Source organism: Leucoraja erinacea, chromosome 15, assembly GCF_028641065.1.
Source record: "Leucoraja erinacea ecotype New England chromosome 15, Leri_hhj_1, whole genome shotgun sequence".
NCBI classification, from domain to species: Eukaryota; Metazoa; Chordata; class Chondrichthyes; order Rajiformes; family Rajidae; genus Leucoraja; species Leucoraja erinaceus.
The window spans coordinates 7,058,314-7,084,803 of NC_073391.1; the positions used below are offsets into that span (position 1 = coordinate 7,058,314).

At 40.3% G+C, this 26,490-nt stretch overlaps 1 protein-coding gene across 3 annotated transcripts in view; it reads right to left on the bottom strand.

Annotated features, from left to right (window-relative positions):
- LOC129703924 (adhesion G protein-coupled receptor A3) overlaps positions 1-26,490 on the bottom strand; it is a 619,806-nt gene that overhangs the window by 312,040 nt on the left and 281,276 nt on the right. For all 3 annotated transcript variants that reach the window (XM_055646641.1, XM_055646640.1, XM_055646642.1), the window contains one exon: positions 2,113-2,277. In XM_055646641.1, coding sequence (XP_055502616.1) covers positions 2,113-2,277 — 165 coding nt within the window. The remainder of the gene's footprint in view (positions 1-2,112; positions 2,278-26,490) is intronic.

Sequence of the window (26,490 nt, forward strand, 5' to 3'; positions counted from 1 at the left end):
TGAACCTCTGCCTCACCTGGAAAGACTGCTTGGGTCCGTAGATGGAGTCAAGGGGGGAGGTAAAGCGACAAGTGTAGCATTTCCTGTGGTTGCAAAGGAAAGTACCAGGGGAGGGGATGGTTTGGTAGTGAATCAGATGCATTTTTACTTCCTGGTGGCCTGAGACTCCCACAAAGACAACATTTTAACTGCACTGACATATTTCCCATTGCTACACTCTGCCCGAGCAATTGTTCGGGCTGTAATGTTTCTTAAACAGAGCATATCACTTTCATAATTTCTTAAAGCAAGGACAGTCCCTTCAGACTATAAGAAATAGGATGATGAGTAGGCCATTCATCTCTGCCTTTCAACAAGTTCATGGGTGATGTAACGTTTCCCAAGTGCGGATTAAAAAACGACCTCAGTCTTGAATATATTCATGGATTCATTCTTAACAGTTTCTGTAGAAGGGAATTCCAAAGATTCACAGAGAACACATTCTTTCACATCTCACTTTAAAATCAATATCCATTTGTTCTGAGATTATACCCTCTGGCTCTTGGATCAAGCATGAATGGCAATGTCCTCCCAGCATTTTTTCCTGTCAAAACTCCTAAGAGACCTACGTATGTTTCAATAAGATCATCTCTCATTCTTCTGAACTCTGAGAATTACAGATCCAACTTGTTCAACCATTGCTAGACAAATCCTCTATTGCTTCCATCATCCTCATGAACCTTCTCTGAAATGCCTTCAAAGAGAATATATCTTTCCATAAATAAGATGGCCATATTTCTATATGCGGTCCAACTAGTGTCTTGCACAATTATAGCTAGATGTCCCAATTTCATTTCCAAATCCTTGGAAATAAAAGCCTGCATTCAATTTATCTTGACAATAAGCTGCTGCACCTTTACACTACCTTTCTGTGTTTCATTTTTGAGCGCTCGTAAGTCCCAATGTGCTGCAGATTTCCTCATTGTGGATTTCTACATATCGGCAAGACCAAGCACAGACTGGGCGATCGTTTTGCTGAACACCTACGCTCAGTCCGTTCAGGCCTACGCTATCTCCCCGTTGCCAAACATTTTAACTCCCCTTTCAATACCCATACTGACCTTTCTATCCTGGGCATCCTCCACTGTCAAAGGGAGGCCCAATGCAAATTGCAGGAACAGCACCTCATATTTCACTTGGGCAGCTTACACCTCAGTGGCATGAATGCTGATTTATTTAATTTCAAGTAACCCTTTCTCCATCCCTCCCCCATCCTAGTCACCCTAGTCGACTCTTCGTATCCCTTAGTTATCCCCAGCCAGCAATGGACCATTGTGGGCTCCACCGTTCTTTGGTCATCGGTCCCGGCTCTGAATTTGTTCTGTACCTTTTCATACCTCTAGTTTCCCTCTTCCCTGACTCTCAGTCTGAAGAAGGTTCTCAACCCGAAACGTCATCTATTCATTTCTCCAGAGATGCTGCCTGACCCGGTAAGTTACTCCAGCATTTTGTGTCTATCCTCTGCCTATGCCAGGGATTTAACTCCAACACCATTGTTTCTTGTGAAGTGATCTTTCAATCTCAATTTCATGAAACTTTTGGTGATTTTTGATGTGGCATTGATGCTACAGTTTCTTAGAAATATGATTTCTGAGCACTAAATGTTAATGGTATTTCTGACCCAAATTCTTGTTATTAAAAATTCATAAATTAATCAATAAAGTGATTTGACTTTTAACCTTAAACAATACTTAACCTGTCACCATACTTGAGTAATATATGCTGAGTACAGGTTGAAGAGTACATGTATTTTTTGTTTTGTCAGAGAATATGCATTAAGGTCAATAATTTACACATTCATTTTGCTTTACAATGAGTAGGCAGGGGTACTATTGTTTCAGACTCAAGTCTTGAAATGCGAAAGCAATACATCACTAGGTCATTGAATTGCTGAACTCAATCAATAAATTGGGTTTGTAACAAACTAGTCACACCTGCAACTTTGCCTGGAAAACCCTGCCTGGTGATGAAGCAGGACACACACATTTGTTTGCATTCTTGGAATGGGAAGTGATTAGCAACTGCAAACGTACATGGCAATTCGTATTGCAACCATTTCATGGTGTCACATACCTGAAGACGCCTTTGTTGTTGGTGATGTGCTCGGCAGAACAGTATGGTGCAGCAATTTCCAGTGCCACAATCTCCACCTTCTTCGTGCTGTTTCCACGGGAGGTAGTGATAAAGCACTCCCATTCTCCTGAAGCAGCTACATCAATGTTCGACAGGATCAGCTCACTTTATATACAAAAAAAAGAGATACCATGATGACCTTGTCATTTGGAGACATTAGGGTGATTCTGACAATCAAGACAGATTGTACCTTTTCAAAAAGTATTCTGACGATAAGCACTTAATTTACCAGCTTCGGAGCTTATAAAATCTGTCAATCATGAAAACCAAACATTTCCTGTAGCTTACCAATTAATAGTGAACAAGCAAGATTAGAGACTGCCCGGTTGATCATTGTGTTATTTATAATTAGTTGCAAGTGAATTGTCAAACATATTTTGTATTTTTATTCTGAAGAGTTACCAAAGAAAATGATAAAGTTGTGAAAAGCAGTAATGTTTAAACTAAAGGGCAGTGTTAAACCAGAATTTACAAGTTTAAACTTTCTGAATAGCTATGTACAGATCCAGCAATCAATCTGGCTGTTATTTCACTCAAGATATAATATGAGCCATGAAATAGATTTATGGTTACATAATCATTTCAAAATGTTTCACATAGATTTAGCAGAAAATAGCCAATGATTCAAGATCACACGGGATAATACAGTGTCATACAATACATTTATTATTCACGGCATCATACAGAATACAGAAAGTGCTTGAATTCCTCCTACAATTTATTTTTCTATCAGATGATCTGAGTTCTTTGTTTTACTACTTTCTTGATTGCATGATCCCCCAACAATAGTTGCATTGAAAAAGCTGCTTTAACTTTGTAAAATATAATAAAGATGCTTCATGACATCAATTACTAAACAAACTGGGCAAAGTTCAGTTTTGAATATAGGTTGCAAGTGACATTCTAATAGAGGAGAGAAAGTGAAGAAGTTTATGGAGGGAATTCTTGAGTTCAGGCTCAGGCAAAATAACCAGAAGATAAAGAGAAAAAGAATAAGGATTTTGATCATTAATGGTTGCTGGCACAGAACAGAGTAGTTTATCTGAGAGAAGGCGAGCTTCCAGCAAGAATAAAGCAACTGCTGAAACAGGGCAGACGATGATAAACTATACCCTATCAAAATGAAAGAACCTCATCATTTCTCACTGTTACCACTGCGAATGAAGGAAAAGCTCAGAAAAAAACTAGTGATGAAAATGACAGACAAAATAATTATGTCATTTTAAATAGCTTGCTTTCCAAGAGTTTAATTTTTGTTGATATTTGTTCCTTTAAAAAATGGCAATCATAACATGCAATAATTATCATTTAGTACTTTTCAAACTTATTAAAATCCTGCAGCATCGCATTACTTTGTGGAAAATGATTCAATGAAAACTGGAAATATCCACATAATAATTCCCTCACACAACTTAGTGTTCATAACTTCCATGCAAACACCACTCTTCTCAGTTCCATCATAATCACATTGCTCAACAGTTCTATTTCAGTTTTCTTCAAGACCTTACAATTAAATGAAAAAAAAAATGTTTTTATACTAGAGCCACCGTCACAATTCTGATTCTCTTTCCCTCTCTCAGGCTACATCATTCATGATCAGCACTAAATTGTGATGATAGACGCAGTCATTCTTATGAGTCCGAAGACACAGATTTAAGTGTGGCCTGAATGGAAGTAGTGTGATAACATTAATGACATGACAATGAATGGTGTTATTTCACCCCAAAGGCTTTTGTGGCAAAGGAAGGCCAGAAACGGTACCTGCTCTTTCATCTTCTCAAACTAGTCACAGCCTTAAAAGACTCACGTACACCAAGCATTCTCCAATGTGGCATCTGCTGTCACAAAGCTATCTCTTGAGCAGAGCCATGCTCAAGGTCACCTTCATTACTGAATCTTCCATTGAACAACAATAAGGCACTTCTCTCTATGAATCATGAATGCAAGCAAGAAGAAATAACTAGGTACACTCAACAAGAGGCAACATTAATGACATAATATGGTAAATCTCTCCAAGTTGGGACCATCATTTGGAACGACCACCCATGACTTGCAGCATAGTCCTGAGACCATGTCCTGAAATCCCCCTCACAATCTTTAACATGAGTCAAAGCTGGCTTGAGGTCAGTGCCAGTGAAGCTTTTCCAATCCTACCCTATATTTCCAATTCCAATCTTATGCATCTCAGAGAGCTAGAGTCATTATTAAAAAATCATGAAAATGATGCAAATAATTAAAACAATAATATTTCAGGGATTGTTGCTGGACTCAGTCTGGCAATAAAGAAGAGCGAAGGTTGAAGCTGAATTTTCACAGCAGATTTGCATTGTGTGTACAACTACACAGCCTACGAATAACTGCTTGCACATTGAGCATTGTACCTCACTTGTAAATAAATCTGGATCATTTGACTTTGCCTTGGTCCAAATAAATATTTCTTGTGGCAGGTCACGTTTTGAACTTGTTCATACTTCCTCCTCTTTGATCAACTACATGTGACTATTTTGTATAACCTTCACCAGGCACACTGTCACTGCCTTCCCTATGGATTCATGCAGCAAAATCTTCACTTTGGTCTACAGTAATGCAAATGACACTCACTACGTTTGTGGCATGTAATGAACCATTTCTCCTTTCAGCTGCTGCTCTAAGGATTCTGAAGGGAATCATAAGTCAGAGCTGAAGAAAATAACACTTATTTCCGTTAGCTTCCATTCAAACATGGCTTGAAACAAAATATATGCTAGAAATGTTCAGCAGGTGAAGAAACATCTGTGGAGGGAGGAACAGTTAATGAGTCAGATTGTATTGATGGCTAGTGTCAATTAAGGACCTGTCCCGTTTGGGCGTCATTTGCACATCATTTACGCGTCACGACGCACGATGCACACATGGCGTGCATTACGCGCGCAAATGACGCCCGAGTGAAACAGGCCCTTTGCCGTATGTAAAGAAATGTGCACTGGAACGTGTGTTTCTGCATTCCTTTGTTTGATTCCCATAACAAGTATCTGTACACTGTGAAAGGCTCAATTGTAATCATGTATTGTCTTTCCACTGACTGGTTAGCACGCGATAACAGCTTTTTACTGTATCTCGGTACATGTGACAAACTATACTAAACTACACTAAACTGAAGATAGACACAAAAAGCTGGAGTAACAGCGTGATAGGCAGCATCTTTGGAGAGAAGGAATGGGTGACATTTCGGGTCAATACCCTTCTTCAGACTGGCTAGGGATAAGGGAAATGAGAGATATAGACATGATGTACAGAGATAAAGAACAATGAATGAAAGATATGCAAAAAAGCAACGATGATAAAGGAAACAGGCCATTGTTAGCTGTTTGTTGGGTGAAAACGAGATGCTAGTGCGACTTGGATGGGGAAGCTAGAGAGAGAGAGAAAATGGCAGGACTACCCTGAAGTTAGAACAATCAGTATTCTTACCACTGGGCTGTAAACTGCCAAAGTAAAGTATGAGATACTGTTTCTCCAATTGGCATTGGGACTCACTCTGACAGTGGAGGAGGCCCAGGACAGAAAGGTCAGTATGGGAATGGGAGGGGGAGTTAAAGTGTTTAGCAACTGGGAGATAGAGTGATGTTTTTTAAAAGGTTATTTTTATTAATATTCATATAATTATTCAATTTATATTCCATGGGTGTATTTTCAAATTACGATATCTTAAAATATATTTTAAACCTTATTAAATTGGTAATCTTTTCATTGTTAAAGTATACCTTAATCATTTTTTTTAACTTTACGGTTATCAAAGACAATATCAGACTGCAGAAAAGCACGAGCAGGGGGAGATTAGAACTCAATTTGCACTGCTGTTCACTGACTGCTCCACCTTGAGTAATGGCTGCAACGTACCCTTGTGAATGTTGTGAGTCACTAGATGTAAAATATACTCATCTGTAGTAATCCAACAGGAGGCTTATACCAGATAGGGGTGGATTCAGTATAATCCAATCTGGTGTTTCAGTTTATCATTTTAATGCTGCCGGTTTGTTGCATAGTTCCACCATTTTCTATTTTATTTTAGATTTGCAACATCTGGAGTGCTTTGCTTTTGGATGCCTTAATACAGTATTGTAGAGGAATTGTGTATTTGCACCAAATAAATGATTTATCACTACCTCCAAAGATTCTGATGTGGACTGTGAGCATGATATTTCTATAGTCCAACAGCAGCTTCAGATGCATGGAAAATTTCCAGTCCTAACTGCACAGAGGGTTGTCAGATGAATTCAATGGGTCACACAGTTACATTCCATCATGATCTGCATTGTTGGCAACTCAGACAGCATTAGAAGATCTGGTGCCACTCCAGCTGATATCCACTTTTGAAGAATGAAGGCTTTGTCCCTCGCAAGTGTGGAACTTCTGAAGTATTTACGACTACAAACGGGTTGTAGGAGCCATTTATGTTTAAGCTAGCTACTGTTGGCATATTATATTATTTTGTCTAGATATATCTTGCAGTATTATTTTGGACACTTGGGGGCGGTCATTAGATGCACAGAGTGGTGTATATATATGGGCATATGGGACAGGAAGTGACAGGCACAGGGAGGGAGAGCATACAATTCTCACCAGACCAGGGACAGAACAGTAAGCTACAACTTGCATGCAGAATAAGGAAAGCCTGGTACGTTCATCTCTTTGTTTGTACAGCTACTTCAATAAACAACTGGAAATAACGACTGGAAAATCTGTTCTATTAGGTCTGTGTAAGATTACTCCTACTTACCTGTGTAGTAATGGCAACGCAAAGAGGACACTGGAAAGGTTGGAAATTTGCCATTACACTGGCTGTTCTGCTCTGTCCCAGCTGATTAAAAACTTAACATGGTGCAGACCTGCACTGGTACTGAAGGAACTGACCCTGCTGCTGACATGATCTGAAGCTTGGTCTCCCAACCTCATAAGAAGGAAGCAGTAAAGATGGATCTCTTCTGACATCCAGCTGGTTTTCATTTGCGGCTCCCTGAAAACTAAATTTAAATTTATTGCCACCTGCCTCCTTTATCTCTGATGTCAACAAAGTACTTTTGAAACGCCAAGAAAAATTCAGTTTGATGGTTTTTATTCACAATAAAGGGAATTGCAACTGTTCTCCAATGCATTATAAATAAGTGCATAAAATATGCCAACAAAGAACACTCGCAAATAGATCCAATTCCGTTTTCAGCTACATGTGTGCACAGGTTGTGCATGGAATTGCTACATAATGTGAGAAGAGTAGGTATTGGAGATTTTGAAAGACCAGATTGTGAAGTTTATGCTGGGTATTTACAACATAAATGATTCATCACCATCCTCAGATTGTGATATGGATTTCAACTATTAGAAGTAAGTTGGTGAGTTCAGTTGGAGGGATTGGGCGATTGTATCTGAAAATGCTTACTTTACAGTCACCAAGCATAAGATCAACTGAATAGTTAATCAGAATGAACTGCATCAAGCATTCACATGGCCAATATTTATTCTGCAAAATTTCAAGGCCTCAGATCTTAAGATCTTGTTAAGTGCCTATATCTGGTGTAAAGGGAGCAGTAACAGCCCAAGATTAGTTCTGTTCAGTTTATTGTCAAGTGTACCGAGGTACAGTGAAAAGCTTTTGTTGCGTGCTAACCAGTCAGTGGAAAGACGATACATGATTACAATTGAGCGATTTACAGTGTATAGATACATGATAAGGGAATAACGTTTAGTGCAAAGTAAAGCCAGGATCAAAGATAGTCTGAGGATCCCCTCGGATGCGACTACAATTATTCATGTACTCAAATAGCACCTATAGATTAATTCAACAAAAATCTAATTTTTACAGTGTTTTCACAGTGGGTGAAATGAAAAAATCTGTCATTTTATTTTTTTTATTTCTTATGAGATGGAACAGTCTTCACTTTAATGGATCACATAATAAATGTTGTACTAAACTGGAATACCAGACTGACAAAAACATCCTGAACCCTGCTTATGTGCAATCATCTAACTGTGAAGTTGATTGTTTTGTGGAAACTCACCAAAACCAGTATTTTTTTCTTTTCAAATCAGTTGATCCTACATAATTCCCTTTTCTAATCTTTAAACAGCATTGTATTGTAATGCATCCAACGGCACCTGTCCAAACCTATTTTCAATGCCTCATTTCCTGTCAATGCCGAACGATTTAGTTGCTTTCAACCTGACACAATTGTGACCAAAACTAGGTTGCTTTATCTCCTGTTTACAGAAATTGTTCAGTCACATTCTTGTATTTCGTGGCTGCAAAAGGAAAAAAAATCCCAAATTCCATGAATGTTATTGTAATAGAGCCTTTAATATACTAGTCAAAAGCAAGATATTGCAAACCCAATGATCTGCAGATTCTTTAAAATATGCTAACATGTAGAACATGTAATATAGAACAGTACAGCACAGGAACAAGCCCTTTGGCCTACAATATCTGTGCTGAACACGATGACAAAATTAAACTAATCCATTTGCCTGCTTATAATCCATATTCCACCTTTCCCTGCATATTCATATGCATATTTATAAGCCTCTCAAATAGCACGATTGTATCTATTTCTACCTCCACACTTGGCAGTATGTTCCAGGCACCAACCCCTCTATGTATAGAAAATTAGCCTCGTACACCTCCTTGTACATCGTCAGCATCTTCAGAGACCCACAATACCCTGTCCACTCACTCAATTCACTCCTTACACCAGGAAGAATATATAGGAACCTGAAAACTGTAATGTCTAGCTTCAGGAACAGTTTCTTCCCTACAGCCATTACACAAACACAACAACCTCCACATAAGCTCTGAACTACATAGACTTGGGGGCATTAGTTTTGTCTTTTTGCACTACAATTAGTTGTTTGTTTGTTTTTATGTGTATGTATGTGTGTATGTATGTATGTATGTATGTGTGTGAATGTGTGTATACGTATATTATACAGTATATATATATATATATATATATACACACTAGACTGGAGGGCTGGTCCCCCAACACAATATTTCACCTCTCCACCAATTCCAATATTGGTGGCCAGTGGAAGGGGGGGGTGACTTTTTGGAGTGCTAGTATGGGTGTTGTCGGCTGAAGTAACTGGTTTCCAGAGGGCTAGTATGGATATTGTGGGCCAAATGGATTATTGGGGTGGCAGCTCAGTCACTCAAGCCTGATGTGCTGGCAGCTCACTTATGGTTGGTGAGCTGCCAGTTGACACGGCTATTCCTTGAAATTCCATTTCAAGCAGGGTGCAAGGCCACCAAATTCAGGTGCAGTTTCCTACCACTTCAAGCAGGGTGCAATGCCACCAAATTCAAGTGCAGTTTCAGACCACTTCAAGCAGGGTGCAATGCCACCAAATTCAAGTGCAGTTTCATACCACTTCAAGCAGGGTGCAAGGCCACCAAATTCAAGTGCAGTTTCATACCACTTCATGCAGGGTGCAAGTCCACCAAAGTCAAGTGCAGTTTCATACCACTTCAAGCAGGGTCCGTCCAGCAAACTCAAGTGCAGTTTCCTACCACTTCAAGCAGGGTACAAGGCCACCAAATTCAAGTGCAGTTTCATACCACTTCAAGCAGGGTGCAAGGCCACCAAATTCAAATGCAGTTTCAGACCATTTCATGCAGGGTGAAACCATCATAATACCACACAAAACACCACATAAACACCACACTCACAGTTCAGTAGACATTCAGTGTGTTCAGTTGATTCGCGGCTCGCTTTAAAATCTCTCCCCCTCCCACCGGAAGGGGCGTGGCCTGCATGGCATGATTGACAGGAGAGAGATTCTCAACATTTATTAAACACTAATAACACTTTTATTTTTAATTGATGGGAAGAATCCTCTGCACCTGATGAGCGGAGGGGAACTGAGTAAGATGGCCAGAAATCACAGCCGTAAGTGGTAGCGTTTTATCTAAAATCAATATATAGTGCAAACAGGAAGTTGTCAAGTTTAGACTTTTAATCATTTGCCATTTCAAACCAACCACCACCAACCATCTGCTGTGCTTAATTTCAAACCAACTACCACCAACCATTTGCTGTGCTTTAGTTCAAACCAACTACCACCAACCATTTGCTGTGCTTTATTTCAAATTCACCACCACCAACCATTTGCTGTGCTTTTTCAAACCAACCATATTTTCCTTTTTAAACCACATTAAGGGCATTCAAGGTCAGTAAAACCCCACTCACAGTTTAGGAGACACGTGTTCAGTGTTATACACAGCTCAGACTGAGAGACATGATCCCCTCGCTTCCCCCATCTTGCGGAGGCTGACTGAGGCACTCAACACTTCCAGGTTTTATAGTCCTTCAGGAAGGCGCGTGGCCTTCAGGAGAGAGAATCTCAACATTTTTTAAACACTAATAACTCTTTTATTTTTCGTCGATGGGAAAAATCCTATTGTCCTGCGCAGTGGAGGGGGACTGAGTAAGATGGCCAAAAGTTACAGCCGTAAGTGGACGCGTCTTTTCAAAAATCAATATACAGAACAGGAAGTGGTCAAGGTCAGACTTTTAGTAATATATATATATATATGCACCAAATGTTTTAATATTGTTTACAGTGTACTATGTTTACATATTTTGTTGTGCTGCTGCATGTAAGAATTTCATGGTTCTATCTGGGACATATGACAATCAAATATTCTTGATTCTTTAAACTTCCTTGCCCTGGTATGGAACACCTCATCTTGGGCGCAGATGCGGTGTAGACGGGGGAACTGGGAGGAGTCTTTACAGGAAGCAGGGTGGGAAAACATGTAGTCTAGATCGTTGTGGGAGTCAGTGGGTTTATAATATATGCCAGTTGATGGTCTGTCTCCTGTGATGGAGACGGTGAGATCAAGAAAAGGTAAGGAGATTTTGGAGATGGTCCAAATGAATTTGAGTGCAGTATGGAAATTAATAGTAAAGTTAATTTAGTCAGTGAGTTCTGCATGGATGCAGGATATAGCACCGATGTAGTCGTTAATGTAGAGGAGGTAGAGTTCGGGGATAGGGCCAGTGTACGCCTGAAACAGTGATTTTTCGACGTGCCTTCGATTTGGGGGAAGTTGAAGGAGTCAAAGAAGATGTTGTTGAGGACCGGCTCTGCTAGGTGGAAGATTTGTCCTCAGGTCTGTCCTAAGGCCTCACTTTAGTTCTCCAGTACCCCCACCTCAACGAGTTCTGGGTCCACCAATGTCAGAGAGTGGCCCAGCGCAAATTGGAGGAACAGCACCTCATATTTTGTTTGGGCAGCTTACACCCCAGAGGTATAAGCATTGGCTTCAAGTAACCCTTGCTTTTCCTCTCTCTCCATTCCTCACCCTTCCCAGTTCTCCGACCAGTCTTACTGTCTCCGACTACATTTTATCTCTGTTTGCTTTGTTGTTACATTCTCCCAGCTAACAATGATCTATTCTACATTTTCCTTGATCTCCATTCCCTTTGTCTATTTTCACATCCTACACTTCCTTATCTATGTATCTCCCTTTCCCCTGACATCAGTCTGAAGAAAGGTCTCGACCCGAAATGTCACCCATTCCTTCTCTCCCGAGATGTGCTTGTCCCGTTGAGTTACTCCAGCATTTTGTGTCTATGGTTTAAACCAGCATCTGCAGTTCCATTCTACACATTCCCATAAATTTTGATTTCCTGACTTTTATACTCAAAGCCTCGATCAATGCTGTTAACTTTTACCTCCCGCAATGCACCACCTTACGCTTGACTGGATTAAATTCCACCTGGCATTTCTATGCTCATATCTGCAACTGATCTATATTATTGTCTGCAATTCCATCAAACTTTGTGATATTTGCAATCTTATCTACATATATTATTTGTATAGGATCTAGAGGATCTACTTACATCCACTTTTCTGGATCTGTCTACCATGAGGGACCTTGTCAAACGCTTTACAAAAGTCTATCTAGACAACATCCATTGCCTTATCCTCATCCATCATCTTCGTCACCACCTCAAAAAAGCTCAATGAGTTTTGTAAGACATGACCCATCTAGCTGTCTCTCCCTAATCAGCTCCTCCATTTCCAATTGACAGTAAATCCTATCCTTAAGAATCCTCCTCGATAGTTTCCCAAACACTGAAAAGAGGTTCAGCAGCCTACAATTTCCTGGATTATCCATATTTCCCTTCTTTAAAAAAAGGGACAACATTGGCTACAGTCTTCGGACTCGCTATACCTAAGGAGGACCAAAGATCTTTGTCAAAACTGCAGCAATCTCTTTTCTTGCTTCTCTCAATAACCTGGGATGGATCCCATCAGATGTTGGGAATTTATCAATTTTAAAGCTCTTCAAGAGACCTATCGCCACCTCTTTCTTGATCTCAAAATGCCCGAGAATATTAGTATTCCCCACATCAGTCTTACTATCCTCCATGTCCTCCTTGGTGAATAATGATACTACGTAGAAACAAGGAACAGATGCTGGTTTACAAAAAGTTAATGTGTAAGAGTAACTCAGCGGGTCAGGCAATTCTATAGAATATAAATAGGTGACGTTTTAGGTTGGGACCCTTTGTGGTTTGTGGGTGAGGAGAAGGAAGCTGGGTTAGAGAAGGGGCAGGAAGGAGCCTGGCAGGTTTGTGGGTGGGGTGGATACAGGGTGAGGGGTTATTAATAGAGATAGATGGACAAAGGCCCGAGATGAAAAGACTAAAGGTGATAGATAGATAGATAGATAGATAGATAGATAGATAGATAGATCCTTAGATATAGATAGATCCTTAGATAGATAGATCCTTTATTGTCATTCAGACCTTTCGGTCTGAACGGAATTATGTTGCCTGCAGTCATACACAGAATCAATAATAACAAAACATACAATAAACACAAATTAAACATCCACCACAGTGAGTTCACCAAGCACATCCTCACTGTGATGGAGGCAAAGTCTTAGTCTCCATCTCTTCCCTCCTTGTTCTTCCTCTGAGCTGAGGTGATCAATCCAGTCCGAAGGTGCCGAAAAATGTTGAGATTCTCGCTCCTGAAGGCCACGCGCCTTCCTGAAGGACTATAAAACCCGGAAGTGTTGAGTGCCTCAGTCAGCCTCCGCAAGATGGGGGAAGTGAGGGGATCATGTCTCTCAGTCTGAGCTGTGAATAACACTGAACACGTGTCTCCTAAACTGTGAGTGGGGTTTTACTAACCTTGAATGCCCTTAATGTGGTTTAAAAAGGAAAATATGGTTGGTTTGAAAAAGCACAGCAAATGGTTGGTGGTGGTGAATTTGAAATAAAGCACAGCAAATGGTTGGTGGTAGTTGGTTTGAACTAAAGCACAGCAGATGGTTGGTGGTGGTTGGTTTGAAATGGCAAATCATTAAGTGTAGTTGACAACTTCCTGTTTGCACTGTATATTGATTTTAGATAAAACACTACCACTTACGGCTGTGATTAAAATAGTTCATCGCATTGGTAAAAATCAAGATTCCTTTGCTCCAGGCAATCCGTGACCCACGAGATGCCTCGTGATAAATAATTGAGTGTATACTGAAAAAAAAATGAAAGATGTGGAAGGCAATTCTCCACACTCAGCAGATAAGGAGGGACCAAGAAACTATTTTGGGAATGGGTACATGAAGACAGTACGATTAATCTGTGCCTGTTTTCTTCAGATAGCACCTCAAATTTGTGCTGTCTACCCACTTTAATATAGTCAGCATGTAAAATCAATGCTGTTTACCGGCTATTTAAACTCCAGCAAGGTACCCATATTTTTAAGTGTACACTTCCAATTAAATCCAATTTGCACTGGTCAGAGCCAGCTTACATGATTCACGGTATGTTTGTAGATGATGTAGGCAGGTAATCTGGAAATCAGCTATCTTGGGTGTTTCGATAATGGTGAAACACAGGGGAGCGTGGACTCCACAGGTTTCTAATGTTGCGTTAGAGGCTCTGGCACTGGAGATGGAAAGATCCAGTTTTACAATGGGCCCACGTGTCCCTCCAGGCAACGTCTCAGAATGTAGTGGGAGGAGTTGTCTGAAGCAGTTAATGTCAGGAATCAAGCCTCAAGGACATACAGGTAGATGCAGTGATGCAGGAAGTTCAATGGCCTCAAAAATGTAGCTGACAGTGAATGCATCTTCAAATGCCACATCCAACTGACTTCACCACAAAGCTTAAACTCCCCCATCAGTCCAATGACAATGAACTCTTCAGGACAGGTCATGAAATAAACAATTATATGATCCACAAAGGAAGGGTAGAACAAGGGATTGTTCACCAGGCGTTCATTAGAATAGACAAGTCTAAAAATAACAGCAGGTTAATTAGGGTTTTAGCAGCAGATTAACTGAGGCAGAAGCGGAGTTGGTGTTTACTCCCAGTTGCGACTGTCTGCAGTGAAACCATCAGCCACAGTGACATGAAAAACATACGCCCATTTCAACCTCCTTATTGGATCTCAGTGATGGTCTAAAGCTCATCACAGGGTCAAATACAACAACAATGTAGTGAGCAGATGCCAGGGCATAGGCTGGAGATGTAACCCAGGAATAGAGTTTCTAACATATCTGAAGATAATGGCTTTGGTAAAGATGCCTTGTTAAAAGTGATTTCCCAATTCAGTCTTCCTTTAATTTGTACAGTATATCAACTTGGAAGCTGATGAAACACTATTATACTCCAACCAGTGGGTCAATCAGCATCTGACAGTTGATGTTTTGGACTGATGCAGGATCTGAACACAAAATCCCCACCACACCTCTTTACCTTCACAGATGCTGCTTGACTTCCAGCAATTTACTTTTTAACTCCAGATCCAGCATATGCCCTTTCTATAGCAATGTTACAAATTTTTGAGATTTAAAAAATCAAGTCTGCAATTTATCCCATCAGATAAAGCATAAAAAGAAGTTTAATTTGACACCTAATTCACTTACATATCTCAAGTAATAAAAATGTTATGGCCATTTTCATACTCGGAAATTAGCATCTTGTTCCCTATTGATTTTCTATGGACATAACAAAAAAACTGTGATCATGGACAGTCAAAAGCCCATAACCTTCTTAAAAATTAAGAGAACTGAATGAAATTTTCAGTTATCATAGATTGAACCATTCTGAAACAAATATAAAATAATCTTACATGGATGACCTGAAATTAAAGCATATAATTAGTTAGTTACCCACTTGTAGCTAATTTCAAACTTCAATTACTAGATCTAAAAATCTATCCATTTCTTAATAAATGATTAACATTTTTAAATAGCCTAAGTGTCCAAATAATATTCACAAATAATTCACAATAAAACATGATTTTTAAATCTCATTTACATCAATTTATAGGCCAAATGGAAGGAATTTAGTGTTCAATTGCTGTAAATTAAAGTCCATTTTAAATCAGCTTTCTAGGAGGTTCCTGTGAACGCGCTGGTTTAGAACGTTCACATTGCAGTGGATTTGTGCCCTCAAATGCCCAGAAAAATACTGCGGGATATAAAGAGCCCAAAATGAACTACTCGCTATAGTAAACCTTGTATACAAGGTTCTTAAGAAGCCCCTTTTAATGTAAAAATAAGGTGCATACCTTTAATTGTTTGCTTTATAAAACCCTGGGGCTGCGAGAGGTTGCGGGTTTAGAGAGTGATTTTAAAGCTATTATAACTATTATTCGAGGCCTATAAAACTAATAATACCTTTTGCGACGGTGTCTTTCAGTGATTTTTCGTTAATGATTTACTAGGCTGAACATCCTCGATTGGAACAGCCTAGTAAAAATCGCGTTTTAAACCCGCCCCCTCTAAACAGCGCCAAAATCGTGCACACGGGCTGGGGCAGATCCTCAGCGACGATTCAGGTAGGTTTTGCAACATACCTACTTTCTACTACCTCCGTTGTATTCCAACTATTTGTCGAAAACTATCTTAAAAATGCACTTTACTGAAATCAAAATGGATCAGTATTTACCAGATTTCATAATAGATATGACACTATTTCTCTTTGATGGTCTAAAGAATATTAATTTATGAATGGCTACTGGCAGATTAGTATTGCACTGCAGGTCGCAGGGCTTGACAATTCCCAGATGTGACATCGTGTCTGCAACTCTGCCAGCAACACCGCACAGCAAGACCACATCAATCTCCTTGCTGGACCACTTCAGCAGAAACAAACACTAGCACACATTTTTATTTAAACGTCTGGTAGATCTGTAGACATCAAAACAGCTTCCCCCAAACAAAATGTGTACATCTCTTAACACTTTGTTGCCCACGGATCCTCCACCACCATATCCTATGATCAGAATTTTGTGCTCATCTAATTTCTTCCTTCTTCCCAGCCGTTATCAGGCAACTGAATCATCCGGCCACTACCAGAGAGCAGTGCCGAACTACTATCTGCCTCATTGGTGAACCTCGCACCATTCTTGATCGGACTTTGCTTGTAAATGGATCAATTGTAATCATGTACTGCCTTTCTGCTGACGGCTTAACACATAACAAAAGCTTTTCACGGTACCTCGGTACACGTGACAATAAACTAAACTGAACTAAGCTGAACTGAACTGTTCTTTAGTATCCAAAAATGTATTCAACTCAGCCTTGAATAATGGAGCACATACTCATAGAATCATACAGCACAAAGCAGGCCCTTCAGCCCAACAAACTCGCTGCAGATCATCATGCATCCATTTACAACAAACCCATTTTATTCAAGCTACATTACCCCCAACTTGATGAGTTTCTCCTATTCGTCAATACACAAGGAATAGGTTACAGTGGCCATTCAACTAACCTCACATCTACTGCAAACCCACTGACTCCCATGGGTATCTGGACTACACTTTTTCCCACCCTGCTTCCTGTAAGGACTCTATCCACGACTCCCAATTCCTCCGTCTACGCCGCATCTACACCCAGTGTGAGGTGTTCCACACCAGAGCATCGGAGATGTCCTCATTCTTTAGGGAACTGGGATTCCCCTCTTCTATTGTAGATGAGGCTCTCACCAGGGTCTCTATATCCCACAGCTCCTCTATCACTCCCCATCCCCCAACTCATAACAAGGACAGAGTCCCCTTTGTCCTCACCTTCCACCCTATCAGCCATCGCATATAACATATAACCCTCCGACATTTTTGCCACCTCTAACGGGATCCCACCACTGGCTACATCTTCCCATCTCCTCCCCTTTCTGTTTTCCGCAGAGACCATTCCCTCCATAACTCCCTGGTCAATGTGTCGCTTCCCAACCAAACTTCCCCCTCCCTGGGTACTTTCCCTTGCAACCGCAGGAAATGCTACACTTGTCACTTTACCTCTCCCGTCGACTACATCCAAGGACTCAAGCAGTCTTTCCAGGTGAGACAGAGGTTCACCTGCACATCCTCCAACCTCATCTACTGCATCCGCTGTTCCAGGTGTCAACCGCTCTACATCGACAAGACCAAGTGCAGGCTTGGCGATCGCTTCGTCCAACACTTCCACTCAGTTCACACTAACCAACCTGATCTCCTGGTGGCTCAGCACTTCAACTCCCCCTCCCATTCCAAGTCCGTCCTTTCTGTCCTGGGCCTCCTCCATTGCCAGAGTGAGGCCCAGCGCAAATTGGAGGAACAGCACCTCTTATTTTGCTTGGGTAGTTTACACCCTAGCTGGTATGAACATTGCCTTCCCCATCCCAGTTCTCCCACAGCCTATTGTCTCCGCCTCTTCCTTTCTTACCCCACCCGCGACATCAGTCTGAAGAAGGGTCTCAACCAAAAACGTCGCCTATTTCTTCTCTCCGTCTTTGCTGCCTCACCCGCTGAGTTTCTCTAACATTTTTGTCTATATTTCTTTGGATTGTGGAAGGAAACCAGAGCATCTGTAGGAAACCCACACAATCACAGTGAGAAACTGCAAGCTCCACATAGACAGCATCAGGGGTCAGGATGAAACCTGGTTGTTGGAACTGTATGGCAGTGGCCCTGAAAGAGCTAATATTCAAATCTAAAATTGAGTCGTTCTTCGACAAAAGCATGGTGTAAAGGAATGGCTCGGTGCCAAGTCCAAATGACATTGCAAATTATATGGAGGACAGGTTGCCTTTTCAATAAAGACGTTAAGATGGCAGCCTGCGTAATAACATGTACTTCTTTTCAAGGTCATAAATAAGTCAAGATTGAAAAAAAATAGCTGACGCTCCAGAGATAAGTAATGTTGTTAATGGATGAGCTTGATTTTGACCCAGCTTTCCTATATTCTGAAAGACTGCAGAATCTTTCAGTCATGCCATATTCAGACTTGGTAGGAGTGTTTTACTGATAAGAAAAATGTATAATTGTGCTAACTTTCCTCTGTTCTGTGAGTGGAGGCCGAGAAGAACTGAGCAACGTTTGTGCTCATTGTAGATCTTTGCCACTACCGTCTGATGAATCAATTAAAGATTGCCATGGTTTACCTTTAACAGTCTTTGTTGCTATCTGCTTTTTAAGAAACAAACGTTGACAGCCCCACTATCTTATCACTCTGCACCTGAAGTGATAGCAGAAAATTCCTGAGGTGTAAACCTTTTGTATATTGAAATGCTTCCTCATCGCAATCCTTAATGACTTACCTATTGTCCATTGGCGTGTTTTAGATTTGCTTGCAGAATAAACTATACAACAAATTCCAGTGCATATAGGCTAATCTTACTCAATCTCTCTCTATAGAACAGTTCTCTTCTAATCTAGGAATCAACCTACTGAATCAATGGTGTGCTGATTCCAGGTCAAGGAAATCCCTTCTTGTGGATGAAAACCTAAACTTCATCAGACCATGTGTGGCTAAGGTCCTTTCCAACCTCAGGAAGACTCCTTATTTTGTATTTCAATTCCCTTGCAATAAAGGTTAAAGGACCATCCTAATGGCCTGCTCTGCTTTCATTTTTACTTTCTACATCTCATGAAAAATATCCCCTTTTATACTCAACACTCAACAGGTCGGCATGGTGGTATGGTGGAAGAACTGTTGCCTTACGGCGGCAGAGACCCGGGTTCGATCCGGACTATGGGTCCTTGTCTGTACAGAATTTGTACGTTCTCTCCGTGACCTGGGTGGGTTTTCTCCGGATTCCTCCCACACTCCAAAGACGTACAGGTTTGTAGGTTAATTGGCTTGGTATAAATGTAAAATATTCCCTAGTGTGTGTAGGGTTGCGTTAAAGTGCGGGGATCACTGGTTGGCGTGGAATAAGGGCCTGGTTATCTCTAAACAAAATTAAGTTTGCTATAATTTTCGCACTATTTGTTTTCTGTTACCAAAATGCACAATGCTACATTTCCCCATATTATACTTCATCTTCCACATGAATACCCATTTTTTATTTTCATAGATTAATTGAATATACGTATAGCTTGGAAGCAGACCAAATGGCTCAATTCATCCATATTAATGAAGATAACTATCTAAGTTATTCCCACTTGCCTGCTTTTGATCACAGTCTATATTTGTATTACGTTTAGATAATTTGCATCCTCTTATCAGTTTAATTTTCCACCTATCTTTTTTTCATTACTTGCATTTGCGTTTTCATTTGTCCTTGGAAAAAAATTGAATATCCAATCCCCATGGAACCTGATATTAACATTCCTCACCTGAAAATAATCCATTTATTTCTATTTCCATTTTCAGTACTTTAAGCAATCCTCCATGCATACTAATGCGATACCTCCCAACACCTGCATCATAATGTTATGCAGCGGCCTTTTATGTGGGATCATTCATGTTCTCGATGTTGGGGGAGTCCAGAACCAGGGGTCCACAGTTTAAGAATAAGGGGTAGGCCATTTAGAACGGAGATGAAGAAAAACGTTTTCACCCAGAGAGTTGTAAACCTCAGAAGGCAGTGGAGGTCATTTCACTGGATGCATTCAAGAGAGAGTTAGATTGAGCTCTTAAAGATAACGGAGTCAGGGGATATGGTGGAAAGGCAGGAACGGGGTACTGAATGTGGGTGATCAGCCATGATCACAGTGAATGGCTGTGCTGGCACGAAGGGTCGAATGGCCTCATCCTGCATTTATTGTCTATTGTATCAAATGGAGGTTGCTAAAAGTGAAACTATGTTTATATATTCTACAATAGAACAGAAAACACATTCTCATTTGCCTTAAATTGTAACAGCATGAGGACCGGCCTCAATCCTGAAACGTGGTTGGTGCAGTCTCTCTTTTGTTGTTGCCTGACCCACTGAGTTCCCTCAACACTTTGTACTTTGCTTTAAATTGTAACAGATGGGATTGTAGTCTTGAATTTGAATACTATTTTGTTCACATTATCAATGTGTATGTGTTCTTATTCAACAATAATGCTTCCTTTGCACCCTCACTAAATCCTGCCTTAAATCCATCAACCTTGGAACCCATTATGTTAATTTTATTACACATAATTCTCAAACAATTGTGCATATTTCACGCTAACGCCATGACCACTTTTCATCTGAATTCACCTTATGTCACTGTAGATGGAAATGTTCTGTGTAAATGGATACATTTTCTATGTATGTTGGAGATGAAAGGAGGCGGGTAAAGAATTATTTCTGGTCCTTTTGCAGAAAATATTCATTTCTTATATCATTTCTCAACAATTTATTGTTTTATCAGGCTATCAGCCCGAAATGTTAATACTGTTTCTATTTCCACAGATGCTGTCTGTTCGCTAAGTATGTCAAACACTTTTGTTTTTGTTTATACTTTACAAATCTGCCCTATTTAGATGTTGTATTTTGATCATTATTTCATGCCTTTTCTCTTTAATAGATAATTCTAATTTTCTTTGTTTCTCTCTTCCAGGAGCATTTAATGCTTTAGTAAGATAGCAGTGGATGCCTTGCCTTATTTTCCATAAAACATTAGTTTAGTTTAGTTTAATAGTTTAGAGATAAAGAGCAGAAACAGGCCCTTTGGCCCACCAAGCCCACACTGACCAGCGATCCTCGCACATTAACACTATCCTACACACAGAAGGGACAATTTGCATTTATACCAAACCCATTAACCTACAAACCTGTATGTATTCAAGAGCAAGTTAGAATTAGCTCTCAGGGCTAACGGAATCAAGGGATATGGGGAGAATGCAGGATCCGGGTACTGATTTTGGATGATCAGCCATGATCATATTGAAAGGCAGTGCTGGCATAACGGACCCGGGTCTCTGGCGCCGTAAGCGCTGTAGGGCAGTAACTCTGCTGCTGCACCACCGTACCACCCTGAATTGCCACAATTCACAGAGTACCTCTATTTACAAGGGAATTCATTCAAAATCAATAGGCTTCTGGAGTGTCAACACTGCTCCCTTACCCAACATCCAGCAACTTGCCTTAGCTATGATTGCTTTACATGTTTAGAAGCTGACAACTAATGACAAGGATGGTAATTCTCTTTCCAGCGCACTAAATTGAATTTAGTCTTGTTTCTAGTTTTGGAATCTTCCTAATGTTAGGTAAATATGCTGACAGAGTGAACCGTTCAATAGTTATAAGGTTTGTCATGTTTGATTTCCACCAGGATTCCGATTTGTATTTATAACTACAGGTTATGGAAAATTTGTTTTAATTTTCTACATCATTACTATTTACTTAAAGCGACATCATGACTTACTTATCATTTTCCATTGGATGGCTTATCTTGAGTCGTAATGGCATCGTCCAACTAAAGATTTAGATTTACTAATGCAATTTTTGTTCCTTCTGTTCCCTTTTGTTCACTGAGACCTTGACTGTTTTTAGTAATTGCTTCTGCAACATTGATTCCCTTAATTTATTCAGAAGATACTGAACATGTCTTGTTATTTTCTTCTGGTCTGTAACTCCAAAGCTGTCAAAAGCTATGCAGAATGATTAGAGCTGACACATTGCATGGTCCCAGTTTTGAGCAAATATTCCATCCTATATTCTCAAATCTGCATAGGTCGCAGCCTTTCTAAATACACCATAAATTAAACACTATTGGTGTGGGATCTTTATTTGAATATCCAACCGTCCTCATATTTTAACTTTTATGCAATTTTAATATCTTTAGCTTTGGCTAGTTCAGCAAATGCATTATACTCCTGCAATGGTTTCACTTCAGCTCTCAGGCTCTCGTTGCTCTTTTTCCCTCCATGAATGTCTGTAAATGGAAATATGTTCACTTGTAGTAGGTATGTTACAAAGCCTACCTGAATCGTGGCTGAGAATCTGCCCCACCCCGTGTGCGCGTTTTGGCGCTGTTTAGAGGGGCGGGTTTAAAACGCAATTTTTACTAGGCTGTTGCAATCGAAAATGTTCAGCCTAGTAAATCATTAACGAAAATCGCTGAAAGACCCCGTCGCAAAAGGTATTATTAGTTTTTATGGCCTTGTATAATAGTTATAGTAGTTTAAAAACCACTCTCTAAACCCGCGACCTCTCGCAGCCCCAGGGTTTTATAAAGCAAACAATTAAAGGTATGTACCTTATTTTTACATTAAAAGGGGCTTCTTAAGGACCCTGTGTATAAAGTTTTCTATAGCGAGTAGCTCATTTTGGGCTCTTTATATCCCGCAGTATTTTTCTGGGCATTTGAGAGCACAAATCCACTGCAATGTGAACGTTCTAAACCAGCGCGTTCACAGGAACCCACTAGAAAGCTGATTTAAAATGGACTTTAATTTACAGCAATTGAACACTAAATTCCTTCCATTTGGCCTATAAATTAATGTAAATGAGATTTAAAAATCATGTTTTATTGTGAATTATTTATGAATATTATTTGGACACTTAGGCTATTTAAAAATGTTAATCATTTATTAAGAAATGGATAGATGTTTAGATCTAGTAATTGAAGTTTGAAATTAGCTACACTTGGGTAACTAACTAATTATATGCTTTAATTTCAGGTCATCCAAGTAAGATTATTTTATATTTGTTTCAGAATGGTTCAATCTACGATAACTGAAAATTTCATTCAGTTCTCTTAATTTTTAAGAAGGTTATGGGCTTTTGACTGCACACGATCACAGCTTTTTTGTTATGTCCATAGAAAATCAATAGGGAACAAGATGCTTATTTCCGAGTATGAAAATGGCCATAACTTTTTAAATACTTGAGATATGAAAGTGAATTAGGTGTCAAATTAAACTTCTTTTTATGCTTTATCTGATGGGATAAATTACAGACTTGATTTTTTAAAATCTCAAAATTTTTAACATTGCTACTTGTAGTATCAAACAGATATAGAGTCATCGAGGTACACAGCATGGAACAGGGCCTTCAGACCACTCCATCCATGCCGACCATTTGTCTATCTGAGTTAGACCTACTTGTCTGAGTTGGAGTCCATAACCTTTTAAAGTCTTCCTTTCTATGTACCTGGAATGTCTTTTAAATGCTGCAATCGTATCTGCCTCTACCACCTCTTCCAACATTTTGTTTCATATACCCACCACCTTTTGTATGAAAACTACCCCCCCCCCCCCCCCCCCCCCCCCCCCCCCCCCCGCCCTTCCCCAAGGTCCTCTTTAAATCTTTCCCCATTCAGCTTTAACCTGTGCCCTTATGTTTTGGATGCCCCTGCCTTAGGAAAAAGTCTGTGTGTATTCAGCATATCTATGCCCCTCATAATGTTCTATACCTCTACAAGGTCACCCTCAGCCTCTTAAGCTCCAGGAAAAAAACTAGCTTCTCCAGTCTTTAAAACTCAGGGCTTCCAGTAACATCCCAGAATCTTGTCTGCACTCATTCCAGCTTAATAACATGCTTCCTATATCTAGGTAACCCGCAATACACACAATACTCCATTGCACACTCGTCAATGGTTTGCCCAATGTCCTGACTCGTGTACTCAATGCACTGATCAATGAAGGCAAGTGTGTCCATTTTTTTCTTCAACACTATTTCCACCTGTGTTGCCACTTCAGCGGACTATGTACACGTAACCTTTGGTATCTCCTTCTTTGCAATACTCTCCAGAGCCCTGCCAATTACTATGTAAGTCCTGGTTTAATTTGCTAAAATAAAACACTTCATGCTTGTCCAAGTTACATTTCATTTGCCATTTCTTAGCCCACTTCTCCAGTTGAACTAAATAGCCTTCTTCACTATTCACTATGCCACCATTTTTGGTTTCCTTAGAAATAACATTACAGTAGAACCAGACTAGGCACTGCCCTTTGGCACCGCTCTAAAGTTCGATGAAGTCACGGCTGAGTTGATCTTAGGCTCATCTCCACTTTCTTGCCTGTTCCCCCCACAATTCTTGACTCATCCACAAAACAACCATTGTATTTTTGAAAACATTTTACCCTTTAGCTTTCTGTGCTTAATATTTAACTTTTAACTGCGACCTTTGATTCATTTCCACATCTGCTTTTCTGATTGCTTAGCTAGATTTAACAAATTGTTTACATTTGTAAAGCAAAGGGAAAATAGAAATTCTTAAGTGCTGTCAAGACCAAACCATTTGGAATTCATGATCTATATTCTCAAAACCAGTTAATTATGAATTGTTTTGGTCATGAATAAAATTATTAAATTGTTTTTCTGAAACATTGCATGTTTCAAGTGTGAACATTGATTAATTCTTTCACAAGTTAAAGTTTGAAATTGGGGCAAGGCATTTTGGATTCCCCTGCCTTGGGGAAAAAAGACTGTGGGTATTTAACATATCTATGTCCCTCATAATGTTCTATACCTCTCTAAGGTCACCCTAAGCAAGACAAGAACTTGCAACAATTGCATGGAGTGGGTTATTTGCAGGCACCAGGATGTCCTGAAAGTGAGGTGCTTTTAAAAGTGCGTGTTCTTGTCAGTGAAGGGCAAGGAAGGTGGGAGTAAGGAACCCTTGATAACCAGAGAAATTAAGGCTCTTGTCAGGAAAAGGAAGGAGGCATAGGTCAGGTATAGGCAGCTGGGACCGTGTATCCCTGGAGGTGTATAGGGGATTGAGGAGGATACTCAAGAAGGAAATCAGAATGAAAAGATGGCATGAGAATGGAAGATAAGACCAGGAGAATCCAAAGAAATGTTATGTATACTGAAGGAGAATGGGTAATTAGAGAGAGAGAAACCACATCTCATCAGAAACCAAAGTTGTCATCTCTGTTTGTAACCACAGGAGATGAGCACAGATTCTTCAGATTGAAGAAGGGTCTTGGCCGAAAACTGGTGTCTCAATGAAGACTCAGGAACTTGGGAAAGTTCTTGGGACATTCTTGAGGACAATCCATGTTACAGTCGAGGAGGTGCAGGACATCCTATGTCATATGAAGTTAGATAAATTGCCCAAGTCTGACCAGATATATCCAAAGACACTGTAAGAAGCTAGAGAAAATACTGCAGTAATCCTGGCAGACAAAGAATTTAAACATGGGTGAGGTACTGGAAAACAGGAGTGAAGCTAATGTTCGACCTCTATTCAAGAAGGGATGCAAATAAAAAAGTTTATGGCAATTAGAGATCGGTACGCCTAACAACTCTGGTCAGATATTTACTGAAGAGGATTGTGAGGGACGAAGTGGGACCAGTTGGGTCCCAGCATCACATGGTAGGGTTGGCCACCAACGCAATATTCCACCTCTCCACCAATTCCAATATTGCTCGCCACTGGGGGAGGGGCTGTCTGTTGCGCTAGTATGGGTGTTGCGGGCTGAAGGTATTGGTTTCCAGAGAGCTAGTATGGACATTGTGGGATGAATGGATTCTTGGGGGCTGGCATCCAAATGTTACAATCATTTTAAAAGCCAAGCCAAGGCAAACAATTGGGCTGCAGCCACCTGACAACCAAAATTCATTTTGTGAACACAAACCTGTTGAAAAGGCGAGGCAAACAATTGGGCTGCAGCCACCTGACAACCAAAATTCATTTTGTGAACACAAACCTGTTGAAAAGGTGAGGCAAACTATTGGGCTGTAGCCACCCGACAAACAAAATTCATTTTGTGAACACAAACTTGTTAAAAAAGGGCTGCAGCCACTTTACGGCCGCATCGAGGGGACTCACCGTGGAGTAGACGTGCGTTCAGTGTTGTTCGCATCTCAGAGAGCCATGACCCTCTCGCTTCCTGGGTCTGGCAGAGACTGAGTGAGGCACGACACTTCCAGGTTTAATAGTCCCTCCCCCTGCTGCCAGCGGGGGCAGCAGACAGAATGGGGAATTTTGTAAAAACATTAATATCTCTCTCATTTTTCATCGATGGGAAAAACCCTCTGGTGCCGGAAGGCGGAGGGGGGCTCTGAGGCAGGTGGCCAAAAATGATGGCTGTAGGTGGCGGCATTCTCCCGGAAATCGCGCCACAGTGGCCAAAAAGCGGTCAAGATCAGACTTTTAGTAATATAGATATATATATTTAGATATAAAGAT